This window comes from Mus pahari, chromosome 15, assembly GCF_900095145.1.
Source record: "Mus pahari chromosome 15, PAHARI_EIJ_v1.1, whole genome shotgun sequence".
Classification (NCBI taxonomy): Eukaryota; Metazoa; Chordata; class Mammalia; order Rodentia; family Muridae; genus Mus; species Mus pahari.
Window position 1 is genome coordinate 52922326 of NC_034604.1, and position 24586 is coordinate 52946911.

The window sequence follows — 24586 nt, forward strand, 5'->3', positions numbered from 1 at the left end:
AGAGACTGCCCCACCTGGGGACCCATCCCAGCTGCAGACACCAAACCAGACACTATTTTTGATGTTAGGAAGTGCATGCTGACAGGAGCCTGGTATAGCTGTCTCCTGAGAGGCTCTGCCAGAGCCTGACCAATACAGATGTGGATGCTCACAGCCAAACAGGGGACTGAGCATGGGGACCCCAATGGAGGAGTGAGGGGAAGAACTAAAGGAGCTGAAGGGGATTGTAACCTCATAGGAAGAGCAACAGTATTCACTAATCAGACCACCAGAGCTCTCAGGGACGAAATCACCAACTAAAGAGTACACATGGAGGGACCCATGGCTCTAGCTGCATATGTAGCAGAGGATGGCCCTATCTGGCATCAATGGGAGGGGAGTCCCTTGGTCCTGTAAAGGCTCGATACCCCAGAGTAGGGGAATGCTAAGGCACCGAGGCTGGAGCAAGTGGGTGGGTGGGGGAACACCCTCATAGAAATAGTGAGAAGAGGGGATGGGATAGAGGGTTTGCAGAGGGGAAACCGGTAAGGGAGAGAACATTTGAAATGTAAATAAATAAAATAACCAGTTTTTTTTTTAGAAAAAAGAAAGAAAGAAAGAAAGAAAGAAAGAAAGAAAGAAAGAAAGAAAGAAAGAAAGAAAAAGAAAGAAAAGAAAAGAAAAAGAAAAAGAAAAGAAAAAATCTAGACAGCAAATGACTTGCCCACTGCAGAATATTCATTTTCCTTTTCTCTGCTGTTGTGGTCTGATGAAAGCTGCATCAAAATTAATTAAATACAATGGGTAATTCTTTAGCTTGAAAAGCAAACTGTTTGAGGTTGATGGTTATTTCTGTGGGCTTTAGGGAATATTTTGTCGATTTCTAAACATCAAGCAATAGAGATTCACTATGGAGTCTTTGAGTTTCTGACTCAGCGGGAATGCAAAGTTTTCTTCAAAGTGAGTTAATTTTCTAATGTGAGAAACTGGAGTGCATAGAGAATAGTGATATTTTAGTGTCACATATCCGCGTAGGGGTGGTCAGGATTAGAGTCTAGAACATCTAAATTCAAGGTTTTCTCTTCCTCATGTTGCTTTTGAGGGTAGCTTGGAATCTTCATATAGTCCTTCCTGGTATAAGATAGTGTTCTTCATTGGCTATTCAGGATTTCTTTGGATTCAGAAAGATGCTTGGGTATACACATTTAGATAACACCATAGCCATCTGTATCTTCATTTCCCTAGCTGGTTTTATAAAACGTCACCACTGCATGTAGCTCTCATGGGGTCTGTTTTTTGTGTGTAAATCTTCTCTGGATGGAGTACCACTGTTCACTCAACAGTTTTTAATAATAATCTCGATGTTCATAGAGCACATTTTTATTTCTATGCCAAAATATTTCTGGACTTTTGGATATCATTTCCATTTTCAGTTCACAAAGTGTATAGACATCATTTAGAGAATGGCATCATCTCTAACTTTGCTTTGCTGACTTTATTGCCAGAAAGGACTTTGTCATCTTTCAGCATATTCATGAATTAAATGAGCATGGGTTCAAAGCATAGAACATTAAAAACAAATGCACAGCAGTTATCTTCAACAGAACAAAGAGAAGGAATAGCATATTTACAGGCTCAGAAGGGAGAGCAAGTACCATCTCTGGGCAGCATCACCTTTCAGTGTTTGATGGCTCCTCTCCTAATTGAGTTGTGTAGAATTGAACACACAGTAATGAGTGGGGAAAAGAAAAATGTGTTGTGTTGTACAGTTAAATTTTTACTACAATTATCTTAAACTGTCTTTTAACATTTTAACTCAAGCTAAATTTACTTCATTATATTAATTTTATTAATGTCAAATTTATTAATCAACATTATAAATACCTGTTATTACAAAATGCTGAAACAAAAAAGAAAGAAATTCTTAAGGAAAGATGAATACTACCTAAAAATAAAGCTAGCAAACCTTTTTGACACTTTGGAATATAACACTGTGTGTGTGTGTGTGTGTGTGTGTGTGTGTGTGTGTGTGTGTGTGTGTATCAGGAAGAAAAGGAAGATAAAAGACATGTGGATGGTGCATACTCACTGATAAAAGCTTTTGTCCTGTGCTTTATAAAAACTACATTTCTGTTACTATGCAAGAAGGGAGTGGAAAATGGTGGAGGGACCTTGGCTGTGAGGAAAGGAGGGAGGTAATGCAGGAGAGGAAGGAAGGATAGACAGATGTCAATAAGGATGTTTAAAAAGCAATAAGAAAACGCTACTTTGTAGGCTTTCTTAGAGATACACAAAATATTTTGTGCATGTACATATTCTACACACACACACACACACACACAGACTTGAAAATCAAAAGCCATACAGTTTGGACAAGGCTTTGAGGAATCAAAGTATAATTGGTCTGGAAACCTCTTCCTGGGAACTGTCTATTATAATATCAGAAGGTGCTATGCAACTGTCAAGGGGAAAGGCAATTGATAGTTTTACCTGGATTTAAATCTTACAAATCATACCTAATGGCTATCATACCAAGATTCCCCCAGTGGGGCAACCTAGCACTTTATCATTGGGATAGCCAACAGCTGATTCATTGAACAAAGCTCTTTCTCAATGGGAAGGAATTCATCGGTACTGTGACCAGAGCCAGTTATCCCTGACTGGAGAAATCACAGATCTTAGAGAACATATTATTGCCAATTTTCTAAGCCAATATAACTTCTAAATGCATTACAAATATTTGTCCATATACTCATGGATAAGTGTAGCCCTCATAACTAAAGAAAAATTAAAAATAACTCATTTGAAAAGGAGGAGGATTACAGAGATGTACAACTGGTCAAAACACAGAGAGCGGGTGTTCAGGATTGAGTGAAATGTAACCCTCAAAGACTTAGATATTTGTGCATCGGGTTTTCAACTTGTGGCAATGTCTAGGGCCTTTAGAACCTTTAGAAGATGGAGCCTTGCTGGAGGAAGTGTGTAGCTCGGGGTAGGCTTTGAGAGTTTAGTTCACACTCTGCTTTGTATTTGTGGTGGAAGATGTGATGGTGTAGTCCCCTTGTCATCATACCTCCCCACCATAAAGTACTGAACTCCTTCTGGAGCTGTAAACCAAAAATAAACCCTTTCACCATAAATTGTTTTGGTCAGAATATTTCATTAGAGCAGAAAAGTAACTAATGCAGAAAATAGCTGTGGGATTTTCAACCTTAGTTGAAATGTCTGTAATGAAATCCCATACCGAAGGCTCATCCTGGAAGAGGTGGAGAGAATTGTTAAGAGTTGGAGAACCAGGATACCAACTGTGAGATCGTGTCTTCTGGACATGACACAGAAGCTGCATCCTTGAAATTCTCAACAATATTGTTGCCTAGCCAAGACTTGTGTAACAACAACATTGATATCACAATGTAGATGGGAGACATTTCTTAGGAACCCACCACTAGATAAAGAGCAACAGGCAAACAAAGGCATCTCAGAGAGAGACAATCAGTTGGCTCCAGGGACAAGCCCTGAGGTAGGTTATCCAGTTGATACCAATTCTCTTAATTTTAAAATGTTTAGATATGTTTGTTTTTATTTTGTATGTGTGGGGTTTCCTGCCTATACATCTGTCTGTGAACCATATGCCAGCCTGGTACCCACAGAGGCCAGGAAGGGTTCATTGAATCCTCTGAAACACATGGTTCTGAACTGCTATGTGAATGCTGGAAATCAAAGCCTGGGCCATCTCTAAGAATAGCCAGTGTTCTTAACCACTTTCAAACAGCTTAAAATGCACTTAATGAATGAGATGTTTTCTTTGCTTTAGAGCTGTGAAACACCTAACCATATTTGAGGGAATGCCTTATATTATTTTTAAAACTCATTGTATTACAAAGTTCTATTTTATATGAAAGACCAGTTTAGAGCAACAAGCACTACAAAAGCACCAAAACCATGCCACTCTTGTAATGCTTGGAGTTTGTGTGTGGAGGCAGGATTGCCTGCCTGGCCTCAGGCTTTACTTCAGTGGGTGGATTAAAGAAAGAAAGTTGAATGGACATGGAATGACAGTTTTGAGCAAAAGAAAGAGTTATCAACATGCCTTTGTGTGTGAGAAAAATAATAAGTCAAAGAAGAGGGGAAGGGAATAGTGGAAGAGGTGGGATGCCCCACAGTTTTCCAATCAAACCACCACCATTTCGCTACACCACCACCACCACCACCCCCATCTTGCAGCCACTGCCCTCCATATCTGGCTCCAGGTAGTTAGGAGGGATCCAAGCCTGCAACTTCAAACTGGAGTGGGGCTCTCAGCATTCAGACACTTGTGCCTTTTAAATATTTTAGAATATGCTTGACTGAAAAATAACGTTTTAGGGATATCGTTGTCTCGATTTTCAGTTTTGAAGTTACTCTTCTGTGTTGGTTCCAAGACATGTCATTAAACCAAAACCAAAACCAAAACAAAACCTGCACTAAAATATAATTACAATTTTTCTTTAGCATGTTCTTCAGTAGTAAAATGTGATTTTATTCTCTATTTTACTTGATATAATAGAAACACTTTTGTGTTACCATATGCTCTTTACAAGCTTGATTTTTAGTATCAACATGATGATTCATGAACTGGGCTTGCCATAAATTATTACTCCAGTAACTTGGTCCTTTTGTGTGCAATCAACATTTTATCAAATGACTCTCTGGCTTTACCATTTGTTGCTGATAACATTAATCAATAATAAATATATTATTAAATCTCATACATGGATATTATCTATAAGAACTACACTGTGAAAAAGAAATTAGAACACACTAGACTTTTAACAACAATCCCGACGTTACCAGTGTCTCTAAGAAAAATGAACACAAAATACAAATAATCTTACTGTTAAAAGTTTTTATTATAATAAGCTCATAGGTTTTAGCAAGGAAAAGTGATAGTTGTTTCTAGAATTCTTAGGGCTTTTATCAGAAGTACTATGAATGAAACCACCAGATACACTCAGAAAAAGCAGTACATTCTGCCCCTTGCTATAGAACAGTGCTACCGATAGCAGTGAAATCTATAGATGTCCATGTATCTGTTTGTGTGCTTTGGGGAATTCTCATCATGGAGAACAGTATCAGAATGTTCTATACACACAGAACATCTGTCCACTTACTGCTAAAAGATGCATCTTCAATCAACATCTTGTTAACTTATCCTTCCAACATCTCCCTGTAACATACCAACTCCTGTTTACCTTTGAAGGAAAAAAATTCTTAATCCCAGAGGTACATTTTGCTATGTAACTTTAAAAGTGTCGTATTCATTGGTTTGACCCCAAATTAGTTTAATTTTATGACAATATCCATTTCACAAAAGCCTGGAATGACTTCACAGTATATGTCCATCTGTCCTTTGCAGGAGAGAGGAAGACAATGGTGTCCTGCACAAAAATCATGAGCAAAAATATCAGCCTCGTGGACAACAAGAAGTGCAAGGACTTGACCAAGCCAGAGCCACAGATCCGAAAGTGCAATGAACAACCTTGTCAAACAAGGTAACCAGACCTAGGCATGGCTTTGCGTTAGCCCTAACACAGTCTAGTATGAACATCACCTTTCCTTAGGAACCTCACAAAGAACCATGCACCCAAGTGTGAACATTTCAGTAAGCAAGATCTGAGAGAGTAGGGTTAAGATCTGTGGGTTAAAGTCTTCAAGAGTGTGAAGACAGAGAGGAATTATGTATAAAGTTTAAGAAGGACCTGTGAATTGAGTCACCTCTTCAAACTTGTTGTTGAATTATTTGTGGCTAATCTAGCTGTTTGCTTCAGCATTCTCTGAGAGGAGCTGCTAGAATTTGGACAAAAGGAAGTGTCAGGCCTGGGCAGATTCAGCCCCAGTAAGACAATGGGAGACATGGGGTCCCTTCTGGGCCTGGCAGTCAGGTACTCAGTCATTCTAGAAGTCTGAAGACAAGCAGCCCAGTTCCTGATAGGTTCTTTAGTGAGGACTGGGTAATAAGACAGTCAAGACACATGATCAGGGAACAAAACAGCAATGGTGACAGTCACAAGTAGAGAAGAAGATGAGCCCTGACTTAGGAAGCAGACATGGAAGCAGGTAGAAAGGTACAGACCTGGGTATAATTTTGCTGTGTGGGTACTTGGCATGGCTTCCGTAGTGGGGCCTGAAAATTCAAATGATTTCTCCTAAAAAGGATTGGTGTATTTAAGTGAGACAGTCCAGTATCTCTAGCTCTACCATGTTTAGAGATGGTCTGATAAAAAGGAAAAGGCGACAGTGCTTCCCCTAGCCTGGTGAAAGAATGCTTGCCTTATCTGACGCTCAGGATTGTAGAGACTGCGTGCATTAGACTGAGTTGAATATTCTCCGAAAGTCAGAGAATTGATTCCCCTTCATAACAGCTTTGGAAATGAAATTCAGGAGAATTTGCACACCCTAAGACTCAGGGATGCCAAGAATGTAGAGCCTTGTCATCCTATACAGCTAATCTGTCCCATAACTTCCCACCAGGAAAGAAATCACTGGAGGAAGCTATGTGGTTGGAGGATCAAAACCCCCAGTTAAGCTAATTTCACGTTGGTATTTAAATCTCTTTGGAAATTACTGTCATCTGGGTAATTGTTCACTCCTGGCCTTCATTTCCCTTCCCTCTACATGCTCCCTGTTCCCCACTGTGTTGCAAAACAAAATTGTTAGGCCCTACCTAGTGAGTGTATACTCCATGTTGAAAAAAACTGAAAACGTTTAGGGAATCTTTTTCTTCCTTTATAGTGTTATGGTTTCAAGCCTCATTTTGCTGTGAATTCAGTGTTTGTAAGTTACTGAAGTCCAATTCTTAATTTTCCCCTTCTCTAGTGACAGCCCTAACTTCTGCATAGGTATACACTTTAAAAGAATAAAGGGATGATTTGAAAAGAGCTTGCAGAAGTAAGTACATGAGTATGCACCCTATAGTGATTTTGGATAATCTTCATCTCCATCGTTGTTGTTATTATTTGGTTTTATTATTATTAATTATTATTATTATTATTATTATTATTATTATTATTATTTGGTTTTCCAAGACAAGGTTTCTCTAAGTAACTGTCCTGAACTCCTTCTGTAGACCAGCTTGGCCTCAGATTCAGAGATCTCACTACCTCTGGCTCCCAGCTATTGGGATTAAAGGCATGCACCACCATACCCAGCTATGAAATGCTAATTTATTTTATGAGATACTCTTAACATTAAAACACTGTATTTTACCTCACGGGTACTGTTTGCACACAGTAGCTTTTTCTGCTGCATCTGGGATCTTCAACATGCTTACAATCACAGGCCTAGGGCATCCTTCGTTCTTCCTCACATGCTCATAGCAGCAGGTGCTGCTCAGTGTTAATGAAGACTGGCTAAATGAATCGTTTCTACAAAGCAACTTCAAGAGAAAATTTTGCAGCAGAGAAGTGGTCCTTGTTAGGGAAAATGATCTTCCTTCCACAAGAAAGGGAGGCAGCATCTTTAAACGGGAAGCCATGGCAATGAAGAGAGCAAGGAGTGATCAGAGGCAGCTGGTGAGGCTCACCAGTCAAATGGCTAGCTCTTTTGGAACAATAACCAGTTTTCAGAACTCCCTGCCAGCTTCCTCCCAGTTTCCAGCCCAGCCTCTTCAAACATTTCTTCCAACCGTTCCTCCTTAGGTCCCCCAACAGACTGCTTAAACAGTCCCTTCTCCCAGTTTTCCCAGTACGAACAGCTCTAAACTCTAAACAACCATTCTAGCCTATCTGCTCAGCACAGCTTCTCCTGGCCCAACTGTCTCCTAACAATGTCTTCACTAACTGCTTTCTCCTCTCACTCTTCTAGTCCCTCCCCACCACAAACCTCAGCTGGCTTTCCTATCTCCAATCCTGTTCCCAGAAATCCAAGAGGCAACCAACGCTGAAGGCCATAGGGTCAAGCAGTTCTAGCAGCTAAGAATCCTTATAGGGCCACTTGACAAGCAATTGGGGAACCTTTAAAGGTCCAGGCACATGAGATAAATCATACGGCAATCATCACAGGGCATCTTTCCAAGACCTGCTCATAGAGCACGCCCCTCCTTCTTTCCATGGCTTCTTTCATGTCTCCCCAGAAAACATTCTAGTTTCATTCACACTCTACATCCCAAGCATCTTCAGGGGGGCAGTGAGATAGCTTAGTGGACGAAGAGGCTTGCCATCAAGCCTGACCATCTGAGTTCATTTCCTGAGTCCCACAGAGTGGAAAGAGAAAATTGACTCCCACCTGCACATGTGTGATATGGAAAGCATGTTCCTATGTATCTATACACACACACACACACACACACACACACACACACGCGCGCGCGCACGCACGCACACGCGCACACGCACACGCACACACACTCACATATGCAAAATATGTAAAAGTGAAGCAAACAGAAAGCAAGTTAAGGGACAGTGGCTATTTGGCTAAGAGTTTGAAGGTACTGCCCATCAGGACAGGGCAATCAGAAGAGCAAGAACTTGAAGCAGTTGGTTACATTGTCTCCACAGTATGGTAGCTGAGTGATGGATACTAATACTCAGCCCACTTTCTCCCGTTTCTGAAGCCCAAGATCTCTATTCTGGAAGTGGAGCTGCCCACATATAATGTGGCTTTTCCCATCTCAGTTAACCTAAACTCAATAATCTCTCACAGGCATGCCCAGAATTTGTGTCCAGGCTGACTCTACTTCCTGTTACTCTGGCAATAGCACCGTCACATACATCTACTGCAAAAATGTCACCAAGTAGCCTGTGTCATCTTATGTGCCAAATACAAAATATGCCATAGAGAAAACATGTATATGCATATATGTATGTAATAATAGTTAATGAAATAAGAGGCTATGAGTTTGAAACGTGAGAGATCATGGAAGGGGAGATGATTTAATTATATCAATAAAGAAAATAGTTAAATGACTAAATAAGTATCTAATGACTAAATATCTCTGTAACGTCTTACTAATGAGGTCATTACTAGGTAGATGAACTCTAAAACAGAGAATGCTCTTATCCTGTTTACATCTTTCTTTTGGGGAATGATCAATGAGTAAAAAGATAACATCCATCTTTCTACTGAGCATGTGATAATCAGGTTTGTTGTAAAAGTATGAGGTTCCATGACATCTATCACACGGACTCCTTTCAGCTATATCTTCGGGCTCTAAAGGCTGAGGGAAAGGACACTAAAAGAAGAATTTAAGTAGTGATTATTTCCAGAAATAAAAATTATAAACCAAGCCAAATTTGATGACCAATTATTCACTTTAGGCAAAACCAACTAAGGTACTCCAGTGGAAGGGAAGTGTTAGCGTGCTTTCTTCTGTTTTGTTCTCAGAAATAAAAACCCATAGATTGCAAAAATTAAACCATCTTTGCAGATGTACACTGGACTATAAAAGAATATAATGCTTAAAAATGTGGGTCATTACCAGAAACATTTGGGATTGGTTAGCTTTGATACAATTGATAACTATTCCTGTAGAACATAGAAACCTAAATTCCATTTCTAGAAATGTTTAATGAAAAGCTATTAGTGGAAAGTTACTTAATGCAAACAACTAATTGGGATATGATCTGTGTCATTGGGCAATTTACATATGTGCAAAAAGGAAAAGGAGTGCATATGTCAGGAAGACAGAGAAACCTCTAGCCGAGCAACTCCATGCGTCGCCACAAGCCAGGTGCCAGGGCCTGTGAGTAGGAAGAAAGAACGTTGTAAGAGGAGCTTTCTTGACCTGTGTCATTGAGCAATTTATGTATGTACCAAAAAAAAGAGGAATACATTCTTTAGGGAGCCAGGGAACCTCTAGCCAAGCAATCCTATGGGTTGCCACAAGCCAGGTGGCATAGCTATGGAAATGTTCCAGCCTGTGAGTGGGGAGAAGAGCATTCGAAGAGGAAGTTGTCTGGAGCCTGGTCAGGATCCAGGCAGAGAAATCAATATGAAGAAATAGCCTGAGGTAAAAATCTTAATGTGGCTTGTTTTAGAAACAAGTAGAAGATGAAGATGCATATATAGTTTAAAGATAAATCATTTTAAATATATATCAAAATATGTGTTATATAGTACACTAGCCCCCTTTCCGGTGGCTTCACTCCATACAGTTTTAGCTAACCCCAAATATTAAATAGGATATTTTTATTTATTTGTTTGTCGTTTGGAGGGAAGGAAAGAGGGATGCCAAGGAACTCCTATGGAGGTCACAGAAACTTGATAGGGGTTGGTTATTTCCTTCCATCATGGGGGTCCCCCATTGAGCTCCTATTCTTAGGCTTGGTTTCGGACATTTGAACTTGCTGAGTTATTTTGCCAGCCCTGCCATAGCCATATAAATAATCTATGTGTTTTAAATTCCGGGCCTTCTGAGTAGTGCAACCAATATGACTCTGTCTGCTCCACTTTGCCTGGGATGTGAACCCTCCTTTGGTCTCACATATTCATGCCATTGATATTGTCCTTATAGTCCCTGTGGAACTGTCTCAACTATCAGACAGATTGTCTGTTGCCACCTTTATATCTCAGTGGCCCTCACAAGGTAGCTTCATGCTGTGTCAATTCCCTGGTGATTCTCCTCACTTAATCTCAACATCGCTCATCCCCATTGCAAGGATCCTGATAAATACAGTACAATGGGAAGGGAGACTATTCCTAACATAGGACCTGCTTCTGTCCTGAAGTTAAATTTGAGAAAACGGTCAAGCTAATACCATTGTGATATACCCCAAATTATTAGAGATAACAGTAATTATGTAATACTACCCTAATCATTGTTAAAGTGTGTGTGTGTGTGTGTGTGTGTGTGTGTGTTTGTGTGTGTTGGTGAGGTGACTAAATCAGTAAACCTGGGAACAAAATATTAGAGTCAAAAAAAAAATAACTAAAATGAGATGATGTTTATAAACCCATATGCCCGTGTTCATGTCAGCTAGCCAGTGTCTAGACTAAAGCATATACATCTCTAGCTGGGAGATTCTTACTGAATCTCTGTATGATTCAACTTGCTTTTCTGTAAATGGCCATAATAACTGTAGTTCTTATTACATTTGGGTTTTGTGAATATTCATAATGCAAAGAAGAAACAGTTCCAAAACGTTTTATATTCATGGTTATTCTGTATAGAATGTGTTAACAGGCAAGTTAGCATTAGCATATTAGGAATGGCAACATTTAAAGACTTTGAGCATTAAGAATCATCCTGAGTGAGGTAACCCAATCACAAAAGAAGACATATGGTAGGTATGCACTCACTCATAAGCGGATATTAGCCCAGAAACTTAGAATATCCAAGATACAATTTGCAAAACACATGAAATTCAAGAAGGAAGACCAAAGCATGGATACTTCATTCCTTCTTAGAATGGGGAACAAAATACCCATGGAAGAAGTTAGAGACAAAGTTTGGAGCTAAGACAGAAGGAAAGACCATCCAGAGACTGCCCTACCCAGGGATCCATCCCATATACAACCACCAAACCCAGGCACTATTGCATATGCCAGAAAGATTTTGCTGACAGGACCCTGACATAGCTCTCTCTTGTGAGTCTATGCCAATACCTGGCAAATACAGAAGTGGATGCTCACAGTCATCTATTGGATGGAACACAGGGCCCCTAATGAAGGAGCTAGAGAAAGTACCCAAGGAGCAAAAGGGGACTGCAACCCTATAGGAGGAACAACAATATGAACTAACCAGTACCCCCCAGAGCTTGTCTCTAGTTGCATATGTAGCAGAGGATGGCCTAGTTGGCCATCAATGGGAGGAGAGGTCCTTGGTCTTGCAGAGATCATATGCCCCAGTACAGAGGAATGCCAGGTCCAGGAGGCAGGAGTAGCTAGGTTGGGGAGCAGGGCACAGGAAGGGTATAGGGGGCCTTGGGGATAGCATTTGAAATGTAAATGAAGAAAATATCTAATAAAAAGAAGAATGTAAAAGAGATAATAATTATGGAATAGTCAGGGATATGCACAAGGTGATTACAAGTTAAGTAAAGTTAACATAAATTAACTTTCAGCTAACTCTAAGAGTGTTGGGTGTATGGTAAGTAGACATCTTTTAATTTTCCTCCCATGACCTTTGCCCTCCCTTTAGGTGGATGATGACAGAATGGACCACGTGTTCACGAACCTGTGGAAAAGGAGTCCAGAGTAGACAAGTGGCCTGTACCCAGCAGCTGGAAAATGGAACCCTGATTAGAGCCTGGGAGAGGGACTGCATAGGGCCAAAGCCCGCAACTGCGCAGCGCTGTGAGGGTCAGGACTGCATGACGGTGTGGGAGGCCGGAGTGTGGTCGGAGGTGCGGTGCTTACTCCGTGTCATCTGCTTTCCTTCTCTGACCCTTCCCTTCTACATATCCTGTGTCATGTTCCCAATCACTACACATGACGGCTGATATGTAGAACTATTAATTTTGCTGATACAAAAGGAAAGGGGACATTTTTTCTTTTAAAAATTAAAAATGTGAAGATATCCACACAACTCATGGATCATTCCATAGACATTTTAGACATTTGATTTTTCTTATGTATACACCGTGAGTACTGCTTGCAAGGGACACACTCAAGTGTGTATTTGACTCCTTGAATATCTCTGAACATTAAAAAGGTAAAGGAAATATGTACAAGCTATGAGATTTTACTTCATATTTGAAGTTTATATAGAAGTAATGTATGCATTCTTACAAGTGCAAGAAAATGAAATATTTACTGTTTTATATATATATGAGCAGCATAAATTAGAGGAATTAATTCACTCAAAACCCCTACAGAAGTGATAGAGCTACACTGTAGACCAAATATGCATGTCTATAGTATACATGTGTTTTCCATGCAAATCCACAGTGATAAACTCGCATTATTGTTACACATATCTTAACATACTTATATATGGCACTTAACGCATACATTCAGTGACTTCTCCAAAGCAGTCTAGGTGTATAAGTGCCTGGAACCCCCCAAACCCAACTACATGATGCATGCACAAAGCCCACCACCATGTAGACATGCAGAAAATTATCCATGTACCTAAATTCATCATATTGTATATGATATGAAATGATAGACCTGTTCAATACCTAGTTGCTCTTCTAATAATAAGAATGACAGAAACCGTTATTGAACATGCCTTAAACCATAGCCTGTGCCAACTCTCCTCAAACCTTTAATATTATCTTCCAGTGCTCAGTGAAGTGTGGCAAAGGTGTGCGTCATCGCACCGTGAGGTGCACTAACCCGAGAAAAAAGTGTGTCATCTCCACCAGACCCAGGGAGGCTGAGGACTGTGAGGATTACTCAAAATGCTACGTGTGGCGAGTAGGTGACTGGTCTAAGGTGAGAATGATTTGCATGGAGGTTAGGAGGCGGAGAGAGCAGGGGCGGACATCAAGGAGTAGAGTGTTCCATGTCCAGCTTTTATATCCATGTCTCTCAGATTATGATCTCTAAGGGATGATGTTAATGATTGCGATAAAATGCATCACATGTCTAACATCATAGCCAGCATTAAAAAAAAGAAGCTCTAAAAATAGTGAATATTATTCTATTGAGAACATTTATGGTTAGAGTTCTTCCTCAGAATATGTTTTAATAATAGTCATCTGACAGATAAAACACACTAAATGCGTAAACCCAAACTACACTTAAAGGGCATAATTTCCAGCAGAAGAGCAAAAAAAAGCGGGGAGGGAACAAGACATAATTCTTCTCCCTTCAGTATTATGAGTTATGTACAGTAGAAATGGCAATTCCAGAATTCCTTTCCTTGTTTGGTAAAGCAGGGTTGGAGCACCAACATTAACAGTGGGACGGATAAGCATTCAAAGAAAAGTTATCACAGAGGAGGCACTGACTTGTCAAGAGAGGGACCTTGACAAGTTAGTGCCTCCAAGTTAGTGTGATCACAACTGTTAAAGTTAATTTAAATGGGCAGAGTTCATTTGGGCAGTGGGCAATTGTATTTCATGGTAATAGTAAAATTTGCTAAAAGTTTTCCTTTGTGGAGGCTCATATATGATTAGGCTGTGGAATATGCTTAATACATCACTTTGCAGACCATCAGTGAGCTCTATGTGTGAGGATAAAACTTGTACCAGATTTCAAATGTAATAATTCCACATTCATCTGTGGCATCATGTTCACTACAGAGCATCCAGCTCTGGGTTTCATAAATGGGACGAAAGATCTGCTACAGCACGGTAGGAAGCATGATAACTATCTTTGAAATAATTCTATTTTCCAGCTTTTGTGATAAATAGGAATATTTCAAAGGATACCTGTATCCTAGGTAACTACAGAACCCCAAGTGTAGACTTTAAAAAGCAGCAGATCTTGTTGTTATTATAACATCTGACACAGAACTTGGGAGCACATTTGAGGCGTCACATAGCTGTCACCATGACAAGCCCTGTTCCTTTTGATGAGTAGAATGTGTCTACTGTAGCCTTGTGTTGCATCTTGGGAAAGAAAAATTAACTTTGGATAGTATAAAGAATACTGATTTGGGGGGGGGGGGCTTGTGCTAGCTTTGAAAAAAACTCTTTTTTGATGTTACCATAATTATATATAAAGCGCACAAGTCCCATTAGATTGAATACCTTTTAGCTGGGCTGTGTTGCTGTACACACACACACACACACACACACACACACACACACACACCCAGAGCCTTCTCAGAAGGTGGTTCCAATGAGTGTTTTTTATTCTGAGACTCAGCCTTGGGCATCTCTTTCTTGCTTTTCTCTCTTTCTCCATCTCATCACCCCCTTCCTCCCTCTCCCTCTCTCCTACCCAGCCTCTCTTAACATCAAAGTATCTTTTCCTTAAAAAACTTTTTTTTTTCTTTCTTGACCTCTCAGCTTTAAATTCTAACAGCAAAATGTGTGCAAATGAGAACCAGCAGCTTCTTTTGAGTGTTCCTGATTTTACACTCCCCACCCCTTTGACTTCTAAAATTCCGCTTTCATGTGGAAATTAAAAACATCCCAAACAATTACAGAGCAAAGGCACAGGGCTTCAGATATCCTGTCCCTGGGATTAAAGTGTTCAGGGACAGACAGAACACAGATCGCTTATTCTTATCAGCTGTGCCTCTACAGCAGAAACAGCAACAAGATGTATTCAGTTGTGGCTGGATGTCCGTGCTTCCCTTAGGGCAATTAGTCTGTCTTCCCCACTCAGTTCCTACCCAGTGTTTTATACTATCAATACACCGAAGTAGACCTAATATTAAAACTCGGTTTGGCCTCGGTTTGGCTTTGATGAGGAATATTGAATTTGCTTGCCATAAAGTCTAGCAACACAAAAGCACACCTCTCATTGTAAGACAGACACAGCATGTGCTGAAGCAGAAGAGAAGCCCTTAGGTTCTTACACTTCCTAGGAGCCATTAGGGAAACTGATAGCAATCAACAGCAGAAGCAGCCGATGGCTAATGCCTTCAACTAGCTGCTGGCATTTACATTAGCCTATGTAATTTCTAACATTTGTCACTGGGATAATTTTGTGTAAACAATGGAATAATTTCGCTCGACTTAAGGGGCAGGAGGACCAGGGAGTGATATAGTTTAGGGGTACAGCATTTGCCTATAATATGCCATCCCTAGATTAAAACCCTAATACTACCAAAACAAACAAACAAACAAACAACAAGCAGATTCCCATGGAAAGGCAGAAAGGCTGGTTTCTAGGTAGATGCCCAGCATGGACATGGTTCATGTTTATTTCATTAGACTACAGAGCTTTTAAAACGAGAATATAGGGTGTTAGATCCCTCTTGTGGTTTAGGTTAACCCTTGACACAGTTGTGTATCACATTCTGACAATGTCTGATATGGATGTGGTCTGAGAATCTTTCTTAGGGGAGGGAAGTAGGACCCACATGTTTTGTGGTGATGCAAATCTGCATTCACTCACATAAACTGACATGAAAAATAACATCATTCCTTGTGTTTAATAAAATGCCATATTTTCCTCACAAATCTGGCTTTTCTGCCTTGATTTCGACTTGTATGACTTCTGGTTCGCATTAATAGAAGCCAGAGGAAGAGCAAGCAAAAGCATTTTATTTACCTGATGCAAAGAATTGTGTCTTTTCCTAAAGATTTAGTGGGTTTTGGTCTTCCATGAAATATTAACAAATGATTGATGTCATTGAGCCAAATTAATTATTTTTGTTCTATTGTTAGATTTATTCCATACTCTAAGACCCAAGCTTATATGGTACTGGAAATTTTCCAAAATATGAAAAATGAATAGTTTGGACCACATATCAAATTATGACATTTTAAATCAGTATTTGGGCTACATATTGTTATGATTTTTTTGATAAGTGATACATAGTCATTTTGAGTGAGTTAATTGTACATCTAGTTGAAAATATCTCCGTGTAGACACACAATGAATCATTTTAACTTATCCCTGGAAAAGAAACCACCACCAAATAATCATCTTCAAATAAACAACACAGAAAATTCATAAAGAAAGAACCTAAAAGCTATGGTCACTCTTCCTTTATAGGTAGATAAAATTCACCAGTCGGTTTAAACACTTTCTTCTTGTAAAACGACATCAAAGAAGATGATAATTCCACTTATTTAATGTCACCCTAATTTGATGGCATTGATAATTTTCTAGTTTGAAGTAGTTATCAATCTCAAAATTGTGCTTTAAATTTTTGTTTATCCTCTGGAAACAGTATTCTAACTAAAAGAGTAAAATATACTGGATGTTTTGCATTTTAATTTTGTTGACTTTTGTTAATTTTGTAAAAAGCCTTTATGCTTCTCCATTATTTCTAGTAAAGTAGTATTTTCAACACATATACAATAAATGTTATTATAATCCACTTGATCTATTGTCCTAGAACTACAGGCCACAGAGAAATCACAATTTTTGAGTACCTTGCATGATTTTTCAAAAGAAGCCCAACTCTGAGTAAAATGACCAGTAAGTGAAGATGTTCGTAACCACCACGCCTGGTGAATTTATTTAATTCTTGGGCCCAAACAATGGGTCGGAAATAACTCTAAGTTGTCCTCTCACCTCCATAGATTCACTGTGGTACACACATTCCTGCACACTACAAATGCTCACGACACACACACACACACACACACACACACACACATACTTTTCCACTGTTGCTTTGAGATTACAATACAATTATATTTCTCCCCTTCCTATTCTCCTCCACACTCCCACATATACCCCTCCCTGCTCACCTTCAAATTCATTTTCCACTCCTTTAACAATTGTTGTTACAGATATGTGTGTGCGTGTGTGTGTATGTGTATGTCTGAAGCATATATATACACACACACGCACACACATACATATATTCCCAAGCACAATCTGTTCAGACTGCACAGTGCTTCTTGTATGTATGCTTTCCAGGGCTGACTGTTTGGCACAGGACAACCAGTTGTGTACTCTTACCAGGAGAATTCCACCTTTCCCACCCCCACCTCTTCTTCTTGCCTATTTACTGTTCTCCGTGCAGGATTATGGCCTCATAGGATTTTCCTCATCCAGTATCGTAAGCTCATTGGTGCTATCCTTATTCAGCTCACATTAAGGAGCTCAAAAGTAGAATGCAGAACTTAAATCAATTACAACGTACCAGATCGGTGTGCTTTGTACGGTCAACCGTCGTAACTGTAAAGAGACACTGGGTTAAGTAATTATTAAATTACAAACAACTGAGACCTAAGTATAAGATCAAGTAAGCAGTGATGTATTAGTTTCCTTCTCCGTCACAGCGATAGAACTCCAACAAAAAAAGCAACTCGAGTAAGAAAGAATGTATTCCATCTTGCTGCTCTTACTTTATGGAGAGCAACCAAGACAAGAACTCCGGGTAGGAACCCGGAAGCAAGACCTGAAGCGGAGATCATGGAGGGACACAACTTACTGACTTGTCTTCCGTGGTGTGCTCAGTGAGCTTTCTTCTGTAAGCCGTGACCGCCTGTTCCAAGGCGATGCTGCTCACAGGAATGGACTGTCTTCTATCAATCATTAATCAAGAAACTGTTTCATAGATGCCCACAGGCCAGTTTGATGGAGGCAATTATTGAACTGGGCTACCCTCTCCCAGATGACTCTAGTTTCTGACAAGTTGAAAAGACTGAATTAATACAATTGAAACCATAACAGCATGACTATTAAGCTATAACCTTTCCTTTCTTGTTTGTCCCCACAACTTCATGTCAATATCACAATATGAAACATAGTATAACTTTAAAAGTATCACCCTTTTTTAAAAAAAAAAAACGATTTATTTATTTATTTATTTATTTATTTATTTATTTATTTATTATGTATACTGCATTCAGCCTGCATGTGTGCCTGCAGGCCAAAAGAGGGCACTGTATTTCATTATAGATGGTTATGTGCCACCGTGTGGTTGCTGAGAACTGAACTCAGGACCTTTGCAAGAGCAGGCAGTACTCTTAACCTCTGAGCCATCCTCATTGGGGAGTATGGTAGCATGGAGACAGTCCTGGTGTTGGAGAGGTAGCTGAACAGATATCTGGGACTTCTACATCTGGATCCACAGGCAGTGGCAATAAAGAGACACTGGGCCTGGCTTGAGCATTTGGAGCCCCCAAATCTCACCCCCAGTAACACACTTCATAAAGGCTACACTTATTCCAACAAGGCCACACCTCCTAATCTCTATCAAGTAGTGTCATTCCCTAATGACCAAGCATTCAAATCTTTGAGGGCCATTCCAATTCAAAGCACCTCATACCCCATACCAGGTAAAATCAGATGTTGGAGATTCCAGGGTCCATGCCATTGCACAACTCAAAGGTATTTCCCTTCAAACTAGGGAGGCTGAATAACTTGTTATAAGGATTTCAGAATTATAGAAATAGCAAGAAACAATCACAAATAACCAAGTTAAACGCATTAGTGAAATGTGAAAGTAGTAAATGTTAAATATCAACTAAAATGAGAAAATAGACTTTATTAAAATAAAGAAAATACACTATTGATTAGATACATCAAACTGCCAAATCCTAGAGACCCAAATATCTTCATTTTATGACTAAACTAAATTGTTATTCATTTAAGTTACTTTGTTAATTTTATTATTATTATTCCCTAAACTAAATTGTTATTCATTTAAGAGTTACTTCATTTATTATTATTATTATTATTATTATTATTATTATTATTATTATTATTATTATTCCATGTATGAGAGGGACTGATTTTGAATAAAATAAAGCGATTCTTCATTTTTGGAATTTCCAGGTCCTCTAACACTTTTCTGTATATGGACAATTACAAACAGGAAAATATAGTATTTCTTCTTTTTCTTCTTCTTTACAAAACTCCCTTTTGGAAAGGACATTGGAAGCGTGATGTTCAGTATGACACACCTTGTATGATGCGCCCTAGATTTCTCAATGTTCAAGATCTAATTATACAAAATTCTTTTCTCCCTAGGAGAAAGTTGACCATTGAAACCAAATTAAAAGTATCTATGCCTTGGTGAACAATCCCTGAGGTTGATTAACCTTTTATAATAAATAAACACACACACACACACACACATTGTGTTGGATATGACTGTGCGGTGTGTGTATGCATAATAAATGCACTTATTATGCTTTTAGGGTCCACCTGTTGTGTCTCTTCAATGTTGGTGTTACAGGCGAGCAGAGCCATGCCAGGCTTTCTGTGTGGGTGCTGGGTATTCATCCTCAGGTCTCCATGCATTCAGTGCACATGCTCTTTCCTGCTGAGCCATCTCACCAGTCTCCTTGATATTTCATGTGGGTATAGCAGAATCCTCTGTCATCCTTGTGACAGGACATGAACGGAATTCTCACCACTAGTTTAGACAGCAGCTCTCCAACCCAGAAGAGCAACAGGGGAGAGAGTGGCTCTCACCGGAGACCTAGTGAATGTGAGACTCCTGTCACCGCAGAGTAAATTAGAGATAACTACCATATACTAATACCTGGGCTGCTTGCAATTAAGGCTTTACTTATTAAAACTCTGGAAAGATGATTTCAAAACTCACGTAGTTCATTCCTTTCTCTTACACGACGGAAAAGAATCTGGTCAGCTTTTTGACAGAATCGTCAAATGAGACGTGGAAAGTATTTAAGCTTAACATAAAGTTCAGTCACTGTGGTTGGTTGCAGAAGTGCTCTCTATAGCATGATGATGCATCAGAACTGTCTGGGTCTGTGGCCTGTGATCCTTCCGCCGCTGTAAGACCGTCTGATTTCTTGGTTGAGAGCTGACAAGATGACAAATACAAGTGAAAACTTACACCTGTCTGTCGGTGGCTTTGTAGTAACCCGTCCCTCCCATGGCTATATTGATCAGTGTATACTTGCTACCAGTTGTGGACTCACAGTCCTTTCACAAGGCATTAAGATCTCTTAAGTCATTCATAAGCAATCTGTTTGATCTTGTCACATACATTTCCTAGACTTACATGAAAACATTTCATTAAACACAGCAGGACTACTTAAACCTTTACAGAGGAGGAGAAGGAGAGAATGGATGGAGTGAAGAAACAACATCCTCAAATGCCTGAAATCTAGGAATGAATTGATTCCAAGCACCCATGTGTTAAATAAAACCGACAAACGATTTCAAACGGACAGCAGAACACTGAGCTCAACAAACCGCTCATTTTAAGACCAGAGCCCAGTTCTTGTCCTTAAGCATGTGTGTTTCACACTCACTTCATTAAAACGCTGAGTGGGAGCTGCCAGGCCTGTGCATACATCGCCCAGGAGGAATGCTGCTCAAATCATTTCCAGTGGAAGTCACTGCTCAGCTTCCCTCTGAGGTCCACTCTAGCCACAACTGCTACTTCGCTCTTGTTAAACCAATTTGGAATATCTCATTATTCCCAAAGACAAATTCCCTGAATCAGTGCCGCCGATCTTGTAACAGCTTGGCACTTACTGTTACAGATTAGATCATATTTTCGAAGACTCTCCGTTATATTGGTAGTTGAAAAAAATTTCAAGCCCTGCCAGTGACTATTTTCTCTTAATTTAGGAAGTCCCATTTCTTCTAACAGCCAGCTGGAAATGAGTAAAGTATTACAGAGCTTTTCTTAGTGTTTGGCCTAGAGAAAACACATTCTCTCCAAAATATATATCTTTGGCACTGTCTAGAAGTAAGGAATCTTGGGTAACCACTATAAAGGCCAACTGTGAGAAATATTATTTTTAACACTTAAATATGCTGATATTTTTTTACTTTCAAGGAGTTTAAAAATAAATCAAACTTACATTAGATATTTTAGTCTAACATTTTTAAAACAAATACTCATTAGAGATAATTTTAATATTGATTTCTGTGCCTCTCTGGTAAAATCTTGAAGGTGGTATTTTACAGTGTTTACAACTAGAAGAATTTTGTCGTCCCTAAAGACGGCCTTTAACTTCCACAGATTAATGCTTCAATAAGCACGATGGCAAATTATTTCATTATGTAATCTAAATATACACATTTATATATACTCAAATCTCCCATTATGTCCAGATAGCTAAGTAATCTAAGGATTGAAAATGAGCCATAGCTAGGTGGAACCCGAATATCACTTGTATGACTATACTAAATCCAGGAGGGAAAATAAAAATTATATTCAGCCAATAGTTTAGAGTCTCAATATCTTTTCCTCTAGAATCTCATTATTTTTGAAGTTGGATTTGGAAGTCTTATTTTACCCCCATGTTAAAAATCACACATTGCTTCAAATTGTAACTGCATAGACAAACACAAAATATTTCAGTAACATGAGTTGGTTAATAAGTAGATTTAGTCATTATTTCAGTGTGTGATTGGACTGTGCAGTAATTAAGGTAAAATATTATTTATAGTTCAAGAAATCTTCCATTCTAATACATACATACACACATATATATGTATATACATACATACATACATACATACATACATACATACATACATATTGTAATATTGAGCTCCTTTGTGCCGAGAATCGGACAGCTGCACTCATCCTTTTCAATTTCAGGACTACTTTTTGTTCTTCTATTTTTTATATTCTCTTTTAGGAGCTTTACAACTTTTCTTTACAGTGGAAGCATTATAAGATCCAGTCAGCTCTTCCTAACTGACATGAGAACAGCAGGAAAGATGTAAGCCACAGCAGGGTTCAACCTTTTGACTGCATCTTAGGGTTGTCATATACAAAAGTGGTTGACCACAATCATGTCTATCCTCAGACATGTGTAGAACACATTTTGAAGACACCAAGGGTATAGATAAATGAAGTAGCTATAAAGGTTTTTAATGCATATTTTTAAGTTTTTTATTGTTTTTGAAAATGCATTGTATTTTGATTATATTCATCCTCTCCCCATCTCTTCCTGGATCTAACCCCTCTTCTACACCATCTCAACTTTGTGTACTCTTTCATATTTTTAAAAACACACTGAGTTTAATTAGGGCTGCCCATATACTCTTTAATCTGTGGCCATTCACTGGAATGCATTAGACTTATCAGGGCCACAGCCATAAAGAAAACTAAAACTCCATCTTCCAGCAGCTATTGATTTCCAATAACTCCTCAGGTATGACTATGACTTCCTTCCTGCCCATCTCCCCTCTCTCCATGATGCTTCAGTTTTCTCTGGTTTTAGCTTGTATATTCCATGTGTGCAGCTGCCCTAGTGTGTCTGGGAAACACTCCTTATAGTCACCTACCACCTCTGGCTCTTACAGTCTTTCTGCCACCTCTTCCAAAAGGATCCCTGAGCCTTAAGGGAGTCTCATATATATGTCCTGAATAGGGCTGAGCATGCTACAGTTCCTTTTGCTCTGTATCTTACCTTGGGTTTTGTGTGAGTCCCCATATGCTGCTAAGAAAAGCTTCTCTGATGACTTTTGAGATCTACACCCACTATGGATGTAATGAAAAGTCATTTGGAATCTGTTTATTACTATGTCCCATTTGTGGAACAATAGTAATGGATTCTCCTCTATGACTGGTGACCCTTTGTAATACAGGTTCTTGGCCCTAGTAACTGCCCAGGTGTAGATTCCATCTGTGGAAAGAAACTTAAAATCAATTAGAAAATGGTTGTTTTTTCCTGTGATAGTCACGAGGCTATTGTATCAGTGGAGCCACAGGGAGTGGGCACCTCTAAGGATGAGAAGATAGAACACATTGCCACTAAAGGGAATGGAAATAATGGAACAGGAAGGGATATCGGGATTGGTGTTGGGCAAGGTAGAAAAGAGAATATAGGGAGTGACAAATAACTCTGTAGACATCCTGACAAAGACAAATGACTAAACTAATACTGTAGAAGCTCTATGAAATATCCAACACATAGATACATAAGACATGTTTAAATGGCCAGACTGTGGTGGCACAGGTCTTTAATCCAGCACTTGGGAGGCAGAGGCAAGTGGATCTCTGTGAATTTGAGGCCATCCAGTCTAGAGACAAAGATAGAGACAGGAAGGGGGAAGGGGAGAGAAAGATGGGGAGGGGGGAAGAGGAAGAGAGAGAGGGAGGGAGGGGAGAGAAAGAGAGAGACAGAGACAGAGAAACAGAGACAGAGACGGAGAGGGAGAGGGAGAGAGAGAATGAATTAGTTCTGTCAAGAGTACATGGAAAAACTTTGTCTTGGAACACAAAGAAAAAAGAGTTTTAATGGTGTAACCCACCCTATACTGTGATGATAATGCCTATAATAGGCATAAAAATCTAAGAAATAGGGAGCCAATGTCATACCTCTATTGGGAGCATTGGCTATGAGGTCCCATAGACCCTCAAATGTGAGCCATTGTCAATGGTCTTGGTAGCCTCATGAACTTGATGGTAAGGCCCTATTGCTGAAAACACCACACTTGTCCAATAGACCATGGAGATAGCAAGCTGGTACCAACCAGAAGCCCCTCATTCCTTCTGTCTAGTTCCTGTAGAACTGGAAGGTGCTATGTACACTACCAGGAGAGGAAAGCACTTAAAGTATGTATCAGTCTTGCCCGGAAGTGAACTCTGCAAACTACAATAACCCTATGTAGCAATCTTAATTTAAAGGAAGGTCAATTATTGTTAGTACCTGGTTGATTTGTCAGTATTTCTTCTTGTAGTTCTCATTTAACAAATGAGTCGTTTTCATATTTAAAGGGAATTGAAATATTGTGTAAATTTGTCTTATGTTTAGTGTTTTTGGTATGCAAGCTGAGATGTGGCTGTCATTTACCTTAGCGTCAAAAATTATCATAGATATCTCAAGACGGAAAAAAACACTATTTATTTTCTTAGTAGAAAAATCTAAGGTGACATTTTCTAAACGTTGCACACATGTGTCAGAGCATGGAGATCATTTAGGTAACCTGTCATGATGAAGAAGTTAAAATAAAATTTGCATCAAGATATTGGAGCTTGTTTTGTATGAAGAGGTTTTCCTAACATTTATTTTCTATAAGCTTTGATATTTCTGTCACACACACACACAAAAAAAACCCCACAAGTGTCTAAAGGCATTTTTAGACATTTTTGAAAAATGTAACCCCTTACATTTATCCTACAGGTCACCTCAGCAAAACTAGGATAATGTGATTGTGTTTCTTG

The 24586-nt window shown here is 39.3% G+C and overlaps 1 protein-coding gene across 1 annotated transcript in view; it reads left to right on the top strand.

The window, feature by feature from the left end:
* The window catches only part of Adamts19 (ADAM metallopeptidase with thrombospondin type 1 motif 19), a 196553-nt gene that overhangs the window by 161515 nt on the left and 10452 nt on the right, over window positions 1–24586 (top strand). The window contains exons 19-21 of the mRNA XM_021214717.1: window positions 5375–5510; window positions 12095–12299; window positions 13180–13332. Of these exons, the coding sequence (XP_021070376.1) occupies window positions 5375–5510; window positions 12095–12299; window positions 13180–13332 (494 nt within the window). The remainder of the gene's footprint in view (window positions 1–5374; window positions 5511–12094; window positions 12300–13179; window positions 13333–24586) is intronic.